Here is a 19,344-nt window from a genome sequence, read left to right on the forward strand (position 1 = left end):
TCATGTAAACAAGACCGGAAACGGAAGTAGATTTCCGCGCCGATCCTGAAATTCAAAAACGCGACAAAAAAAAAATTGAACGATTTTGAGTTCATTAGTACAATGAAGAATTCGGGAAATTTTCCCGATTTTTTTTTTTTTTAATTTTCTACTGTAATAGGAGACTTCGTCCCCATATTATAGTTTTGTACCAAGTGTCATAGAACGTTTTTTTGATATTCCGATAAAAATATGTCAACACCTCTATTTTCCCTATCAATTCATAAAAAAATGTTCCTTTTGACATACCTGTTAAAGGTAAAATTTTGAGCTTAAATGGTCCCCTATTTTTTTTTCGACCAATTTGATTCACTTTCTGTAAAGAATAAAATAACAAAAAATACAGCACTTCTGATAGAAACTTCGAATAGGCCCGAGCCACCTTAAGCATGAAAAATATTTAAATGAGTGTTTTTCAGTTTGAATTCATGCACAATTACTAATGAGACTGCACTATTCTGAAAAAAAGTTGTACTTTTGGGAACAATTTTAAGCCATTTTTTTTTCAAATTGGGATTTTTCTCCAGGGGAAAAAGCCTTTATTCTCCAGTAATTTAGGTATCTGGTCGTTCCGGCCCAAAACCAATCCGGCCCCAAGTCAATCCAGCCCAAAGGCGATAAATAAATATTTGCAGTCCAATGGAACCGTTAAAATCTAACTCATCATAATGTCTTGTTTAACTAAATCATTAGTCTATAATTGGTTTGTTTATTCAACAATTGTCTGATGATTGTGAACTAAGGTACATGTAATGCCACTCGTAATCACTTAATTTTAAGACCTTAAAAGAAAAACAAAGTTTGTATGTATCAGCTTGGGGATCGGCTTGTACCGTTGTGTATGTAACTATTTGTTATTACACAAGAAGAAAGACTTGTTACTAATTACTGCTGATTAAAGTTGATGTTTGAATTCTTTTATATACGTTTTAATATAATTATACACAATAATCTTGAAAACTTGTATTAAAAACAATCAACCTAGTTGTTTTATACTCATCCAAAGATTTGTATATTCATACTATACAAATCCTTGACTCATCTAAAGAAAATATTTTTCAGAGGCCTTTTTTTTATTTTTTTTACTGTACACCTTAAGTTATTCGGGCTTAAGCTTTTACATTTGTAGCGGGGTTGCTTCCCCTCAGTACAGGTAGAACATATAAAGCCAGTCTTAATCAACTGAGCGGGGAGCGTCTTTTTACCACAGAACACCACAGAATACCACAGAACACTAAAAATATACCACAGAACACTTAAAATATGCCACAGAACTCCCAAATAGTAACAATTCAGACATTGTAGTTGTTTTTATTGCTAATTATGTCTATAATATGACTTTTATTATTCAAATTAATTAAAAATTTCAATCTAGTGACGACTCATTATCATTACGCCCCAAATTGACTTGGCCTTTAATTGGGTCCAGACTAAAAATTAATGCAAGACCAATCATTGAGAAAACCACATAGAATTCTACCAATATAATGTTTTGGATAACCTATACATTATAGTTTACATGTATTTGTATTTAATTGTTGAAAATTGAAGGTCGAAGACTAATTTCCGTTTGTGTGTGTGTGTGTATATTAACAGGAAATAAAATATTGTCCAATTATTTTTATCGGAAGTAAAAGATGATCCAATAACATTTACAGGAAGAAATTGTGATTCCAGTACTTTATGGTTTCACGTTTCCATTGTCTAACCCAAGATTTGAGACGTCGCTAACAGAACAAAAATGTGAAATGACTTCTTTCGGGACATTGCTAAAAAACTAAAAGTTATGTAGGACTTCTTTTAAATTTCCATTTCTTTTGACAGCGTGGTTGAATTATAGAAGCCATCCGTTCTTTTCAATTTTTGACAACCTCATTAGTGGGGTTGTGTTTGTTAAATTACTCTTAATAATGACCATAATATAGACTTTTGTTTTACTAGTATTATTCAAAACAAAAATGAATTATAAAATTATAAAATTCGTAAGGGTTCCACGGAACCCAGTGTCTCGCCTACTTTTGCTGTTAATCGCAGATTCAACAAAAATGAGGAAAAACATCAATAAAAATTTCCCTCTCGATACTGTCTTTTAATTGAAAGAAGCTTCATAGTTTGGTAAAAAATCCAGGATAGTTTATGAATCTAATAAATGTTTTATAAACTTTAACTGCAGACTGTATGTAATGTTAACTGGAAGAAAAACTAAGTCCATTTATAAGTAAAAGACGGAAAAAGTGAATTTTTTTTTTACAAAATTTACTTCTGAATAATATCTTATGATCAGAAACAAGCTTTTGTCTAAGTTTGATAGAAATCCAGGATAGTTTAAGAACATTATAATTAATAATTTTAAAAACTTAAACCACAGAATGAATGTTTTGTTTCTGGCAAAAAAACTAAGTCCATTTATAAGTAAAATACGGAAAAGTGGAAATCTATTTTTACAAAATTTTCTTCTTGATATATACTATCTTATGATCATAAACAAGCTTCTGTCCAAGTTTGGTACAAATCAAGGATAGTTTAGGAAAGTTATTAAAATTTTAAAAACTTTAACCACAGAGTGAATGTAATGTTTCCTCGCAGAAAAACTAAGTCCATTTATAAGTAAAATATGGAAAAAATGGAATTTTATTTTTACAAAATTTACTTCTGGATACTTTCTTATGATCATAAACAAGCTTCTGTCCAAGTTTGGTAGAAATTCAGTATAGTTTAAGAAAGTTATTAAAATTTCAAAAACTTTAACCACAGAGTGAATATTTGTGGACGCCGCCGACGAACCCGACGACGACGGAATGTAGGATCGCTTAGTCTCGCTTTTTCGACTAAAGTCGAAGGCTCGACAATAAGTATGTAAAAAACATGACCCATTCAAAGATATTGCATGATAATTGATTAAAATCGTACTAAAGGAACCATATGCATTTCAAATAAAATTTAAATATATTCATAATAAGTAATCAGTCAAAGTCCTCGATCTCTTTCCGTCGGTTAGATTTTGATATTTGTCTCTTGTCTTATTTTTGGTATAACTATTTTATATATAATAATAAGAAGAAAATGAATAAAATATATATATGAGGTGTTGATGACGGTGGTTTGTGGAGTTGTCATTATAGACTTTCCTTTTCTGTTCGGCGTGTTCAATGTAGATATATTTGATATTTTAAACTTTAATTTGATATAATTTTTGGCATTAATAACTAAAAAAATATATTAAGGTCACAATTAATACGATAAATAAAAAAAAAAAAAAAACCAAATTGCGCTAATCAGCAATATGCGGTTTGCGATCGGTAATGAAATTTAGATTTACCGTCTAATTAATATTCGTTCATGCATTTTGTCGAGTTATTTAAATGTTATGTTGCATATTTAAGTTGTTTTGCTGTTTGATCTTATGTTCTGTGGTATATTTTAAGTGTTCTGTGGTATATTTTTAGTGTTCTGTGGTATTCTGTGGTGTTCTGTGGTAAAAAGACGCTCCGAACTGAGCTAGCAAATCGATTCTTTGGCTCAGTGGGTTAACATTGACTGTCTAGCAGGCGACCGGGGTTCGAATCCCGGTGATGATGATATAAATTTGTAGAGTAGCTACATGCTCTCCGGTTACACATTATTATAAAAATCATAAACATTTATGAATTAATTACAATTAATATATATCTTTATTTTTATTCCTTAAAAATATTTTTTTTTGGCCGGATCGACTTTACATATGGGACGGAACGACGTGGGGCCGGATCGACTTGGGCCGGATCGACGTGGGGCCGGATCGACCCGAAAGCGAAATTTAACTAAGGCAAACAATATCACTGAGATCTGCTTGCTGCAAATTGTATCCCAGTCTAAATAAATTGTAGATTTACCTTTCTTCGTGGAACAGAGTGCCATATTTGTGTAAAACAGTGATTGCAGCACACACTTTTGGATTACACTCTATAGAAAAATATTGACACGTACTAAACTACTGGAGGCTGACATCTTGAAAATGCCCGTATGTAAATAATGAATTAAGGGGAAACTACTCCACCAAGCACGTGTTGTATAAAATGAACCTTTACATTGAGGGAGCAAAAGTCTTAAATGCTGTAAAGCAAAAGAAATCATCTGTTAAAACTCTAGTTTATTCGAGCCAATATGATGTAATGTCACTTTAAAGTAGCTTCTTTTTCTATATATATAATATTTTGTATGTTCTCTCCTCAAATATTGTGTATTAATATTGCATAATTTATAACAGAGACATATATATATGTGTATATATGTCTCTGATTATAACAATGTAAAAATGCACTAACTATGCCATCTCAGTGTCTAAGTCACTTGTTTTCTATTCATGGGAATTACGTAATATATAGGGATAGTAGATCTTCTCATGGATAGAAAACAAATTAAGTGCCTGTGGTAGGAAGGCGTTCCAGAAAAAAAGCCTTGCCAGACGTCATAATTATTTGGACTAGTTGAGGAGTAAATACTTAATGCCCAACATGATATAGAAGAAGAGCCATTCCCATATAATAAGGGAGGCACCACATTTTAAAATATAACTAAGACATCTCGACACAATCATTTGAACAAATATCTGATGAGCCATAATTTAATCATTTGAGTTTGGGATACACTGCTCTAAGGTCATGCAAAAAAGATAATTGCCTAAATTGGTTTCCCCCAAACCCTGCTGGGGCTGTTTTTACGGGTAACAATAACACAACAACTCATGCCTTTGCCAACTAGTACCCTATCTTTATAAGTCCAAATAATTATGACATCTTTGATACTAATCATTAGTGGATAATAGACCTACTAAAATAGAATTGAGTTTGTTGAGCTATGAAATAAACGTAGAGGATACAAATGTATATAGAAACAACAAAATTGTTACAAATACAGACTTCGAACATCTGTTTAATCAGACTTGTATACATTTATATCATGAAAAATATCAAATGTACAACTTAAACACGACTAAAAAAAACGAGCAAAAAACATACTTTTACAATATCGTATGGCAATACATGTATTTGGATTGTTGAAGCGTGAGATGAAGTTTTATATATATCATATTTATCTTCGAGGGTTTAATCTAATGCATTCATCACTTGACAATCAAAGACTTAATACTGTATTGGGGAAAAACACATGTTTAATTTTTTTTTATCATTAGATCAATTACAAAATGAAAATAACAAATAAATTTAATTTTCAATATAACCAAATAGCCTTATATAGTACAAATGAAGTAAATTTTATATTTTTAGAACAAGAAGCAGTTGCTAGCTTTGGTTTGTGAGACATTGAGATATGGCAGCTACCTATCAGATATAGCAGACCAAGTAGACCTACTGAAGACAGAGCATCTACTGAAATATGACAACAGTTTAGCAGAGGCATTACTATTTGATTTCCTTATCGGTAAAAAAGGCCTGGTTAGAGCAGGTAGACTTAAGGTAATCATTGGTAATCTTTATGAGAAATAGTAAAACATCTAGATGAGGTTCTAAATTTCTGTTGGTATTAGTAACTGTCATTTATACAACACCAATAGTATAAAATTTCCATAGGGCCTGTGGCTGGAAAACTTTTATCATAATGATTAACATGATTAAAAGATATGCAGAGGTGGATGAAGGCAGGGACATGATTATTTAAATAGACTGACAAACATGGGCAAACATGAGAAGACTACAGAAATATAATTTACCTTTAAAGTTTTTGTAAGTTTAGATAGATTTTTATACGACCGCAAAAATTGAAAATTATTTAGTCGTATATTGGTATCATGTTGGCGTCGTTGTTGTCGTCGTCTGAAGACATTTGGTTTTCGCACTCTAACTTAAGTAAAAGTAAATAGAAATCTATGAAATTTAAACACAAGGTTTATGACCATAAAAGGAAGGTTGGGATTGATTTTGGGTGTTTTGGTCCCAACAGTTTAGGAATTAGGGGCCAAAAAGGGCCCAAATAAGCATTTTTCTTGGTTTTCCCACAATAACTTTAGTATAAGTAAACAGAAATCTATGAAATTTTAAAATAAGGTCTATGACCACAAAAGGAAGGTTGGGATTGATTTTGGGAGTTTTAGTCCCAACAGTTTAGGAATTAGGGGCCAAAAACAGGTCCCAAGTAAGCATTTTTCTTGGTTTTTGCACAATAACTTTAGTATAAGTAAATAGAAATCTGTGAAATTTTAACACAAGGTTTATGACCACAAAAGGAAGGTTTAGAATGATTTTGGGAGTTTTGGTCCCAACGAATTAGGGGCCAAAAGGGTCCAAAATTAAACTTTGTTTGATTTCATCAAAAAATGAATTATTGTGGTTCTTTGATAGGCCAAATCTAACCGTGTATTCAGATTCTTAATTTTTGGTCCTGTTTTCAAATTGGTCTACATTAAGATTAAGGTCCAAAGGGTCCAAAATTAAACTTAGCTTGATTTTAAGAAAAATTGAATTCTTGGGGTTCTTTGATATGCTGAATCTAAACATGTACTTAGATTTTTGATTATGAGCCCAAGTTTTAAAGTTGGTCCAAATCAGGGTCCAAAATTATTATATTAAGTATTGTGAATAGCAAGAAATTTTCAATTGCACAGTATTGTGCAATAGCAAGAAATTTTCAATTGCACAGTATTGCGCAATAGCAAGAAATCTTCAATTGCACAGTATTGTGCAATAGCAAGAAATCTTCAATTGCACAATATTGCGCAATAGCAAGAAATTTTCAATTGCACAGTTTTGCGCAATAGCAAGAAATATTCAATTGCACAGTATTGTCCTGTTTTCAAATTGGTCTGCATTAAGGTCCAAAGGGTCAAAAATTAAACTTTGTTTGATTTCAACAAGAATTGAATATATGGGGTTCTTCAATATGCTGAATCTAACCATGTATTTAGATTTTTGATTATAGGCCCAGTTTTCAAGTTTGTCCAACTCGGTGTCCAAAATTAAACTTTGTTTGATTTCAACAAAAAATGAATATATGGGGTTCTTTGATATATGCTGAATCTAACCATGTATTTAGATCTTTGATATTTGGGCCCGGGTATCAAATTGGTCCACATTGAGGTCTAAAGGGTCCAAAATTGAACTTTATTTGATTTCATCAAAAATTGAATTCTTGGGTTTCTTTGATATGCTGAAACTAACCATGTATTTAGATTTTGGATATTGGACCATAATAGATAAATGTCCAATTTAAAAAAAAATAATTTTAAGTTCTTAGACCACATTCATTCTGTGTCAGAAACCTATGTTGTGTCAACTATTTAATCACAATCCAAATTCAGAGCTGTATCAAACTTAAATGTTGTGTCCATACTTGCCCCAACTGTTCAGGGTTCGACCTCTGTGGTCGTATAAAGCTGCGCCCTGCGGAGCATCCGGTTCTATTTTTTTTTCAGTCAAGAATATTTTAATTTTTCTGTTTGAATTATGAATATATTTGACCACAATACTATTATGTTTCAAATACCTAAATTTTGTGTTCCTGTACTGTAGTACATGTACGAATAGTTCAGATGATAGGTATTTATGATACATTTCAGCAAACAATGACCAGACATAAGACAGATATACAGAAAGCATACCAGAAGATATGTGAAGAAGCTGGTGTTACTAGTTTGTCTGAAGTCATGGATGAACAAGGTTTGTACATTTAATATCAAAATGAGGCTGGTTTTTCAAACATAAATACATGTATGTATATAAAAGAAGATGTATGGTTGCCAATGAGACAACACTTGCAAGAGACCAAATGAAACAGAAATTAACATCTGTAGGTCACTGTACAGCTGTCAACAATGAGCAAAGCTCATACTGCATAGTAGTTATAAAATGCCTGGAAATCACAAATGTAAACATTTGAACGAGAAAACTAACAGCCTAATTAATGTACAAAAAACATCTGTAGGTCACCGTTCAGCTGTCAACAATGAGCAAAGCTCATACTGCATAGTAGATATAAAAGGCCTGGAAATCACAAATGTAAACATTTAAACGAGAAAACTAACAGCCTAATTAATGTACAAAAAACATCTGTAGGTCATCCTACAGCTGTCAACAATGAGCAAAGCTCATACTGCATAGTAGCTATAAAATGCCTGGAAATCACAAATGTAAACATTTAAACGAGAAAACTAACAGCCTAATTAACATGATTAATGTACAAAAAAACAAATATGTAAAACAGCAACAAATGACATGAACATTTGAATTACAGGCTCCTGACTAAAGACAGGCACTTACATACAGAATGTTCATCTTGGGAATTGTTAATTTTTTTTTCTATTAATGGCTTTGGAATAATCTCCATCACTTTTGCACCTTATGTCAAATGATAATAAAAAACCTGGGACATCAATATGAATAAATGAACCTGTTAGCTATACATAAAATTGAGAATGGAAATGGGGAATGTGTCAAAGAGACAATAACCCGACCATAGAGAAGACAACAGCAGAAGGTCACCAACAGGTCTTCAATGCAGCGAGAAATTTCCGCACCCGGAGGCGTCCTTCAGCTGGCCCCTTAAAAAATATATATACTAGTTCAAGGATAATGAACGCCATACTAAACTCCAAATTGTACACAAGAAACTAAAATTAACAATAATACAAGACAAACAAAGGCCAGAGGCTCCTGACTTGGGACAGGCGCAAAAATGCGGCGGGGTTAAACATGTTTATGAGATCTCAACCCTCCCCCTATACCTCTAGCCAATGCAGAAAAGTAAACGCATAACAATACGCACATTAAAATTCAGTTCAAGAGAAGTCCGAGTCTGATGTCAGAAGATGTAACCAAAGAAAATAAACAAAATGACAATAATACATAAATAACATCAGACTACTAGCAGTTAGCAGATGTACATATATACCAAAGAAGCAGCACACACAACAAAAAAAGCAATAGAAAAGTCAGCTTCATTTAAGTTTTTGTATAATTTTTTCAATTTTAGAATTGATCAGTGGTATATTTGTTATTTTGGAAATTTGGAGTAGAAAGTTTGTTTTTGATAGCCTTAATGCATGAAATGTATTAAGATAATTTGAAATTAAGAAATATTATTTGAATGACCTTTTTATATTGATGATTGTTTACAGACATAGCATTGCCAAGGTATGTAAGAGTAAACCTGATCAAGACAACAGTAGAGGCAGTTATATCAGCACTAGAATCAGAATGGGAATATGTGGTCTCACCTGCTACCAACATGAAAAGGTAAGATTATAGAAAATTATTTGTTATAGTTTGTTAAGGGGCCAGAGGAAGCCCGTCTCAAGGGGCTTGATGTTTTCACTGTGTTGAGGACCCATTTGTGGCCTTTGGCAGTTGTCTGCTCTATGGTTGGGTTGATGTCTCTTTGACACATTCCCCATTTCCACTCACACTTTGAGAAATAGATGTGTTTCTATTGAGTCAGATGAGAGCCCTTATGAGTTGTACACAAATGTGAGTACATTTAAATATTACACTAGTGAGAGTATACATGTAATTGGTAAATCTTATAACAGCAAAAGTGCACTTTGCTAGTTTGAAAGCAGGAAAAGTAAGTCAATAAATGATAAGTTTGTTAGGGTGAAGTCGTATTTCTTTAGAATATTATATTTCTTGATACTGCAAAATTATTTATTAATGTGTGCATTTATTATTACAAATCTTTGAATCCTGTTAAAAATGCTAAATCTAATTAACGTGATTGCAAAAATATTATGAAGCAAAATCACAGTTAAAAGTTAACAAGTTTTTATCATTGAAAATCTGATACTGTTCCTTATATTTTTCGTATAAATATAATCATTGCAATGCTCTCTGAATTTATTTTATGAATGTGTGATATTTGATGTTTGATATTTGGCATCAATCAAAACTTTTAACATTCTACAAACAAACATGTGTTTTCAGGTTTAGAAAAGCAATACAAGAGTTTGAGAAGCACCATTTTACAAGAGATCTCCATTTACCTGATGTTTTGGTCTTTCCACCTGGGACAGATTTTCATGACCATGAATTAATGTTAAAAGGGGAGATAATTCTTCAAGATAAGGTAAGAATTATGAAATCAAATAATGTACTGATACTATTGGTTGATTTCTAATCTTGAGAAAAGTGAAAACAAAGTATGTAGTATATGATTTGCTGCATAACCTTGGCTACAGCAAACAATACATTGTAACCGAATGGTGTCTAAGTTAATATTGAATACCTAGACAAATTCATTTTCTGGATCAGGACTGACGGTCAAGTAAATTATGATCAGACTAATATGAATTAAGGAAAAATTGGACAAACACTGAGGTTACAAGACAACTAATGCATTATCAAGTGGTCATTAGTTCATAATGTATAACGTGAGGTGCTTGAAAGAACTTATTTTGTATAAATAGTAATATCACAACCATTTCTTTGTGAAATTTATATTATTTTGGCATGATTTTGAAAAGTCCATTAAAATTGTAGGTCTTTCTTGGATTGCATAATCACAGGACACAATCAGACTAATTCTTAGCCCAAATCTACAAAGTTTGAAACAGATTTGCAATTTATTGGTTAGAGTGTTTATTTATTGACAGAAAAACTAAGTGATTTATTGCATAATCTTAGTATATTTTGATTCCTGTCAGAGATCTGCTGATGTTTCTTCTATTTTCCTATGGGAAACACATCCATTAATTCAGGAATGAGACTGTTTTAATCCACTATGCCTGTTATAGCCAGGGATATTGAGTCTTAAAACTTTTTAAAATAGTTTTTTTTATATTTCCTGTTTTTATTTTCCATTGAATAGGCAAGTTGTTTTCCTGCCCACATCTTAAATCCTACTGAAGGAAGTGTTGTTATTGACTGTTGTGCTGCCCCTGGCAACAAGACAAGCCATGTGGCTAGTTTAATGAAAAATAAAGGGTAAGTTCTGTAAATTGAAACATTTTTGCAATCATAATTTATAAAATGTATTGCAATTTTTGAACAGTGGACAAAAATGTGAGATTAGTTATTGCTATTTCAGGAAAATGTGCATACACATGTATCTATCAAATATCAGATCACATTTGTGAGTTCTGTTATTATTGCAAAACTCATCCAGTCACATTATTCACATTTATAATGAAACACCTTGCAATAATTTCTGAATCTACAGTATACATTTCCAGACACAATTTCTTGCAGTTTAAACTGAATTCAATTTTTTACATCATTATGGTTATATATTTAATTTTTTTAATGCATACCCATATCAAAATGAACTATGACCATGACACGAAAGAATTCTTTGTGACAAGCTTGTTAATATTATTGTCAATGTGATTTCCACTACCTTTATTTGGATCAGAATTAAACTTTTCAACAAAATAGAGAAATCATATGCACTAAATATAAACGAAATATACTTTGGTGTGAAGCTTGTGTGTCTGTACTGGTACTGTTGTAGAAGTACATATTTATACCCCACGCAACGAAGTTGCGGAGGGTATAATGTTTTTGACCCGTCCGTCCGTCTGTCAGTCCGTCCGTCAGTCCTGTTTCTTGTCATCGCAACTCCTCTCAAACCACACAACAGAAATTTCACGAAACCTTTTCAGATAATAAGGACATACTATGTAGTTGTGCATATCGACGGGAAATTGCGATTCAATTTTTTTTCTAGGAGTTACGCCCTTTGAACTTATTTACTTTAATGTACTACTGCAACAGTTTGTCATCGCAACTCCTCTCAAACCACACAACAGAATTTCACGAAACCTTTTCAGATAATAAGGACATACTATGTAGTTGTGCATATCGACGGGAAATTGCGATTCAATTTTTTTTCTAGGAGTTACGCCCCTTTGAACTTATTTACTTTAATGTACTACTGCAACAGTTTGTCATCTCAACTCCTCTCAAACCACACAACAGAATTTCACGAAATCTTTTTATATGAAAAGGACATATTATGTAGTTGTGCATATCGACAGGAAATTATGATTCAATTTTATTTCTAGGAATTACGCCCCTTTGAACTTATTTGCTTCAATGTACTACTGCAACAGTTTGTCATCGCAACTCCTCTGAAACTACATAACAGAATTTCATGAAACCTTTTCAGATAATAAGGACATACTTTGTAGATGTGCATATCGACAGGAAATCACGATTCAATTTTTTTTCTAGGAGTTACACCTCTTTGAACTTATTTGCTTTAAGGTACTACTTCAACAGTTTGTCATCTCAACTCCTCTGAAACCACACAACAGAATTTCATGAAACTTTGTAGATAATAAGGACATACTACGTAGATGTGCATATCAACAGGAAATTACGATTCAATTTTTTTTCTAGGAGTTATGCCCCTTTGAACTTATTTGCTTCAATGTACTTCTGCAACAGTTTGTCATCTCAACTCCTCTGAAAACACACAACAGAATTTCATGAAATTTAGTAGATAATAAGGACATACTATGTAGATGTGTATATTGACAGGAAATTATTATTCAGTATTTTTTCTTATACAATTTTTTTTTCTTATACTTATTTAATTTCTCCAATGACAATGTGGGGACGTGGGGTATGTGAGCGTGCTCACTAAGGTTCTTTAATTATTTAAGAGCTAAATGCTTAAAACGTTGAAAATCTGCATTCAGTTCCATTGTTTTCAGAAATAATGAATGAAAATAACTTGAATATAAAAATGTTACCTTTTGTTTGTTTGATTACCATGTAAATAAGTGGCAAGTGCTGACATCGGTTTTCACATGATATGAAAGGTTGTGGCAGAACCCTGTGGTATAGGTTAAAGCCAATAGAAAAACACAGATTATATTAGAGACCTGCAGTCACTTGACAAAATATTAAAAAGATCATGGTTAACAATACATTTTGGTACCTCAGACAACCTTGCATTTTCTAAGCTTTTTCATTAAAATTATATTTTTACAGAACGATATTTGCATTCGACAAAGATGGAAGAAGAATGGCCACACTCCAGGAACTAACATCACTTGCTGGGGTAACCTGTGTCACCACGAGGTGTCAGGACTTTCTGAGAGTTAATCCTGATGATGAAAAGTACCAAGATGTTGAATACATACTAGTAGATCCTTCTTGTAGTGGTTCAGGTAAATAACTTTTGGATTTAAATACAAGGTTTAAAACACAAACAAATAAACATGTTAATCATGTTAATATAAGTAAAAGGAATATTTGAAGCTTCATACTTCATTGGTGAAAGTGTTGTTGGCCTGGTAACCATTGCTTTGTAGTCTCCATGCTAGTAATTTCTTTTTTTTTGATACGCTTTCAAATCTTAATAAAGATTTATCTTATCACACCATTAATGAGTTCAATGATCAGAAAAATTTGGAATGGGTGATCATTATTTTGGGCGTAGATGTTGATAAAAAATATAACCATATGCATTATTTTCACCATTACAGCACCATCATTTCTTGCCAAATTCTGTACATATTTGGAAAGAATTCCATTGATAAAAAAACATTGAATGATGTGGTAGATGATCAGTAAAATTTGAATCGGGGCCATTTTTTTTCCAGAGCAGGAGTTGTGATAATTTCCATATTAAATCTTGTTGACATGTTAATTACTTTATATAAATGAACAAAGCTGACCCTGTGGCCAATTACTTGTGAGTTTGTCATCATTTGGAAGATGATTTTCTGTCATCTTTCATGTCTTTGTTGTCTGTTACTTCATAAAACTAAAAAATATATATACAGTGGATTCATTATTCTTTTTTTGATACCAATTTTTCATGGATTTTTGTTGATACAAGTTTACCTCTAATTTAAATGTTCAATGAGGTACCAGTTTGCTATTGGGTTATATGCAGACTTTGGCAAAACCATGAAATCAAATATCCAAGAAGATGCAAGCTTTCCTCAATCAATGAAAAATTGGTATCCATGAAACTAAATGAATCCACTAGATTCCTCTGAAACCATGTGCACTTGGCAAATTTCAACCCAACTTGATCTGATGTTTAGTTGTTGTCATTTGTTGATGTTGCTCATAAGTGTTTCTCGTTTCTTGTTTTTTATATAGATTAGACCATTGGTTTTTCTGTTTGAATGGTTTTACACTAGTCATTTTGTAGGCTCTTTAATTAAGTCTCCCAAACAAAGTTTGGAGACTTATTGTTTTTGCTCAGTTATTATTTTTATTATTATGTCACCCGATCGACAATGTCGGGTGACATATTGCTTTTCCTCTGTTTCTTTGTTATTATTATTATTCTTCCAACTATTTTGTCCGCCACTTTTCTCGGAGCCAATGGAACCAATCTTAATGATAGTTAAGTATAATAGGGAACACAAAATTTCGGGTTGCAGTAGGGTCTAAGACCATAAAAAATGGCTGCCGTTTCCATGGAAACGGCACAATTGTGAAAAATTCCACTTTTTGGTTTTTGTGAATAATTTGGAGATGCTTAAACTCAGAATCATTATATTTTGATACAATGAAGGTGCCACCCATATACTGGTTTTGGATGATTTTGGCAATCATTGGAACTACTATGTTGCCATGGAAACTACACCAAAAATTTCAAAATTATGAAAATGCTCCAAATTTTTTGAAACTTTAGAATAACGATGAGCAACTTTGGTAGATGTGGAATTTGGCGTTGGAATTTCCAAAATGTCTGCCGTTTCCATGGAAACAATGCAAAAAGGTCAAAATGCTCCAAAAACTTCCGGGTTTGGTGAATAACTTTGGTATGCTTGAACTTAAAATCATCAAATTTTAATGCAATATAGTTGTCCACTATATCCAGGTTTTGAATGATTTTGACAATCATTGGAACTACTATGTTACCATGGATACAGGATCAAATATTTCAAAAAATTCAAAATGCTCCAAAATTAATGAAACTTAATATGATTGTTGACTGTCAAGACTGCATAAGACTTTTGAAGTTGGAATTTCCAAAATGGCCACCGTTGCCATGGAAACTGCAAAAATGTCAAATATTTTCGAAATGCTCCAAACTTAATCAAACTTAATATTATCGTTAGCTGGCATGTATAGATGAGATTTTTGACTTTGGAATTTTCAAAATGGCTGCCGTTGCCATGGAAACAGCAGAAATATGAAACTTTTTACAATGGTCTAAATGTACTGAAAATTTATAGAAAGATATATTGCAATTCATAGATCTGCATTAACAGTTAAATTGTTTTGAAATGGCTACTGCTTAGTGGCAATGGGGGAAGGGTGACATCCGCTATTGCTTGCAATGGCAATGGCAATTCTAGTTCTTCTTCTTTTTCTTTTTCTTCCGCCACATTAAAAATGAACTTGTCCACAGCGTTTCTCCAAAACCCCTGGTCAGATTAACTTAGGGTTTCATAGAATGTTAGACTAATATGTCTAGGCGAGCCATCGATCTTTCGTTTGTGCATTGGGGTCTATTAAGGGGTATTTTGGGGGGCAGAAAGAAGGGAGGGGTTTACTATAGAACCCTATGGGATTTTATTTTCTAAAATTTTCAAATGAATATAACTTGAAAACTGTAAGTGATAGATACATGTAGTCTTCAGAAATGATTAAAGGACAATAAAACAAATCACATGAAATATAGGGGGAGTCCCTGGGGGGTCATCCCCATCCCCTTCAATTTGAGAAAATGCTTTTATCTTGTAAACGGTCCAGATCCCCACCCCTAAACCTCATATATTCTTGAATGGGACGATAAAACAAATCAAATGAAATTAAACGGAAGTCCCCGGGGGTCCTCCCCACCCCGTTCAATTTGAAAATGTGCTATTATCTTGTAAACAGTCCAGATCCCCACCCCTAAACCATATATATTCTTGTAGGGGACAATAAAACAAATGAAATGAAATAAAAGGGAAGCCCCTAGGGGGTCACCCCACCCCCTCTTGTTTGAAAACTTGTAAACGGTCAACATCCCCACCCCTAAACCATGTATATTCTTGTATGGGACAATAAAACAAATCAAATGAAATAAAAGGGAAGTCCCCGGGGGTCCTCCACACCCCGTTCAATTTGAAAATGTGCTATTATCTTGTAAACGGTCCAGATCCCCACCCCTAAACCATATATATTCTTGTAGGGGACAATAAAACAAATGAAATGAAATAAAAGGGAAGTCCCTAGGGGGTCACCCCACCCCCTCTTGTTTGAAAACTTGTAAACGGTCAACATCCCCACCCCTAAACCATATATATTCTTGTATGGGACAATTAAACTAATCAAATGAAATTAACAAATCAAATGAAATAAAAGGGAAGTCCCCGGGGGTCCTCCACACCCCGTTCAATTTGAAAATGTGCTATTATCTTGTAAACGGTCCAGATCCCCACCCCTAAACCATATATATTCTTGTAGGGGACAATAAAACAAATGAAATGAAATAAAAGGGAAGTCCCTAGGGGGTCACCCCACCCCCTCTTGTTTGAAAACTTGTAAACGGTCAACTTCCCCACCCCTAAACCATATATATTCTTGTATGGGACAATAAAACTAATCAAATGAAATTAAATGGAAGTTCCTTGGGGTCACCCCCACCCCGTTCAATTTGAGAATGTGCTATTATCTTGTAAACGGTCCAGATCCCCACCCCTAAACCATATATATTCTTGTAGGGGACAATAAAACAAATGAAATGATATAAAAGGGAAGTCCCGAGGGGGTTACCCCACCCCCTCTTGTTTGAAAACTTGTAAACGGTCAACATTCCCACCCCTAAACCATATATATTCTTGTATGGGACAATGAAACAAATCAAATGAAATGTAGGTAAAGTCCCCGGGGGTCATCACCATCCCCTGCTGTTTGAATACTTGTAAATGGTGGAGATCCCCACTCGTAAGCCATATATATTCTTGTATGGGACAAAAAATCAAATCAAATGAACATGGGACCATATGAATGGCGAGTTATGGGAGCTTTGTTTGGGAGACTTCGTAACAGCATCCTGTTACAATTACTTCTTGTTTATAGCTTGCTATTTGGTGTGAGCCAAGGCTCTGTGTTGAAGACCGTACTTTAACCTTTAATGGTTTACTTTTATAAATTGTGACTTGGATGGAGAGTTGTCTCATTGGCACTCATACCACATTTCATATCTATTGCATTGAATGTTTCTCATGATATTATATATATATTTTTAGGAATAGTGAGCAGAATGAATAAGTTCACAGATGATGATGACTCTTCTGCTGCCGATCGTTTAGAGAGCCTTTCAAATTTCCAGGCGCTAATTTTGGAACAAGCCATGAAATTCCCAAATGTAAAAACAATCGTTTATTCAACTTGTTCAATACATTCCCAAGAAAATGAAGAAGTTGTTGAAAACGTTTACGAAAAATACCAAGAAATGTTTGATTTGTGTAACATCATGCCTGATTGGCCGATTCGAGGGATAGAAGGCTATGAGCACTCAGATCATTTTCTAAGAATGACACCAGAAGTTTCCCTAACAAATGGATTCTTCGTTGCTTGCTTTAAAAGAAAAGAAAATGTTAAATCTAACAGAAAAGATGATGTTGATATAAATGAGGAGAAAGCTGACATGATATCTAAAGCTAAAACATCAAAGAAACACAAAAAGTCCAAATTACAAGAAGAGGAATCCAATGAACAAGATGATGATGATGATGAAAGTTTGAAGAAGAAAAAGAAAAAGAAGAAACATAAGAAAAAAGAAGAAGAATGTGATTCAGATAAAAGTTGCAATGAGCCAATTGTTAGTGCAGAGGCAGAAGAACTATCATCTACTCAAAAACATAAAAAATCAAAACATAAGAAAAATAAACATACAGATGAAGATAAAATTGATAATGATACAAACATTCGTGCAGAAGTAGAAAATGACACTCATCTTTGTGAAGATGTTGAAAGTGTGAAAAAAGTTAAAAAGCATAAAAGAAAACATGAGGAAGACAATAAGAACAATACAGCAGATAATGATTGTCATCTTCCATCTAAAAAGCACAAAAAGCACAAACATAAAAATAAAAATGATTCATAAGATTAATATAGTTGTTTATTTCATATTGATGATTTTGCAGGCATAGTTCTGGAACAGTGAAATTTTGAAAGTTTTTGCATATTCTTAATCTAATTATTTCAAGACCTACATGTACAATATGAAGTCTGTAAAAGGGTGCCGATTTGCAATATAGCGGTATAAAATAAGTAGATACGGTATGATTGCCAATGATACAATTATCCACAAGAGACCAAATGATCAATCTAACTAAAATATTGATCTCTGATTTCGTTATATTACTCATATTTAGTATAACGAAATCAGAGATCAATATTTTAATTAGATTGCCAAATGATGTAGATTTTTGAAATATATGGTTGGTTGCCTGATAACCCTCAGCAATTGGCAAAATCCACACCTCATAGCAAGCTATAAAAGATGCTGACATAACAAAATGAAAAAAAAATCTAATCAGAAAACCAATGAATGGCATCAATTAAGTACAAAACAATTAGCAATGAAAAACATATGAAATACTATGAAAAAAACTATATCAAACCACTGAATGTGTTAAGTATTCAAAATACATTGATTTGGATTTAATTTTTCCATCCAAATCATTGACTGTAATGGACTTGATTTAAACATGGACCACAATGAGGATCCCAATTTGAACTGATGTGTAATCACCACTGTATGACTAATTTAGAAAATGTCCATCTTTTTAGCTCACCTGGCCCGAAGGGCCAAGTGAGCTTTTCCCATCACTTGGCGTCCGGCGTCCGGCGTCGTTAACTTTTACAAAAATCTTCTCCTCTGAAACTACTGGGCCAAATTAAACCAAACTTAGCCACAATCATCATTGGAGTATCTAGTTTAAAAAATGTGTGGCGTGACCCAGCCAACCAACCAAAATGGCCGCCATGGCTAAAAATAGAACATAGGGGTAAAATGCAGTTTTTGGCTTATAACTCAAAAACCAAAGCATTTAGAGCAAATCTGACATGGGGTAAAATTGTTTATCAGGTCAAGATCTATCTGCCCTGAAATTTTCAGATGAATCGGACAACCCGTTGTTGGGTTGCTGCCCCTGAATTGGTAATTTTATGGAAATTGAACTCTTTTTGTTTATTATCTTGAATATTATTATAGATAGAGATGTACTGTAAACAGCAATAATGTTGAGCAAAGTAAGATTTACAAATAAGTCAACATGACTGAAATGGTTGTTGACCCCTTTAGGGGTTATTGCCCTTTATAGTCAATTTTTAACCATTTTTCGTAAATCTTAGTAATCTTTCACAAAAATCTTCTCCTCTGAAACTACTGGGCCAAATTAATCCAAACTTG

At 33.1% G+C, this 19,344-nt stretch overlaps 2 protein-coding genes across 4 annotated transcripts in view; one reads left to right on the top strand and one right to left on the bottom strand.

The window, feature by feature from the left end:
- LOC143056794 (glycosyltransferase 8 domain-containing protein 1-like) overlaps positions 1–4,037 on the bottom strand; it is a 21,468-nt gene extending 17,431 nt beyond the window's left edge. The window contains exon 1 of one of the 2 annotated variants that reach the window (XM_076229958.1): positions 3,912–4,037. In XM_076229958.1, coding sequence (XP_076086073.1) covers positions 3,912–3,936 — 25 coding nt within the window. In that variant the 5' untranslated portion in view covers positions 3,937–4,037. The remainder of the gene's footprint in view (positions 1–3,911) is intronic. The other variant, XM_076229959.1, reaches the window with a different exon arrangement.
- On the top strand, positions 3,926–18,039 carry LOC143056793 (28S rRNA (cytosine-C(5))-methyltransferase-like). 2 transcript variants are annotated; one of them, XM_076229957.1, is made up of 8 exons: positions 3,926–4,039; positions 5,304–5,492; positions 7,589–7,688; positions 9,146–9,263; positions 9,948–10,089; positions 10,831–10,946; positions 12,960–13,138; positions 17,174–18,039. In XM_076229957.1, the coding sequence occupies exons 1-8, from the start codon at positions 4,034–4,036 to the stop codon at positions 18,031–18,033; spliced, it is 1,710 nt and encodes a 569-aa protein (XP_076086072.1). In that variant the 5' UTR covers positions 3,926–4,033; the 3' UTR covers positions 18,034–18,039. The 2 variants fall into 2 exon arrangements, with proteins under 2 accessions (XP_076086072.1, XP_076086071.1); XM_076229956.1 differs by lacking the exon at positions 3,926–4,039 and adding an exon at positions 4,066–4,187.
- Positions 18,040–19,344: the final 1,305 nt, after the last annotated feature.

Source organism: Mytilus galloprovincialis, chromosome 13 (assembly GCF_965363235.1).
Source record: "Mytilus galloprovincialis chromosome 13, xbMytGall1.hap1.1, whole genome shotgun sequence".
NCBI classification, from domain to species: Eukaryota; Metazoa; Mollusca; class Bivalvia; order Mytilida; family Mytilidae; genus Mytilus; species Mytilus galloprovincialis.

Bases quoted from the DNA above. Each gene is read 5' to 3' on its own strand.
- LOC143056793 (XM_076229956.1), top strand. From the start codon at position 4,095: ATGAACCTTTACATTGAGGGAGCAAAAGTCTTAAATGCTGTAAAGCAA. The intron at 5,493-7,588 runs GTAATCATTGGT...GATACATTTCAG, and splicing joins TTAGAGCAGGTAGACTTAAG to CAAACAATGACCAGACATAA. The intron at 10,947-12,959 runs GTAAGTTCTGTA...ATATTTTTACAG, and splicing joins AGTTTAATGAAAAATAAAGG to AACGATATTTGCATTCGACA.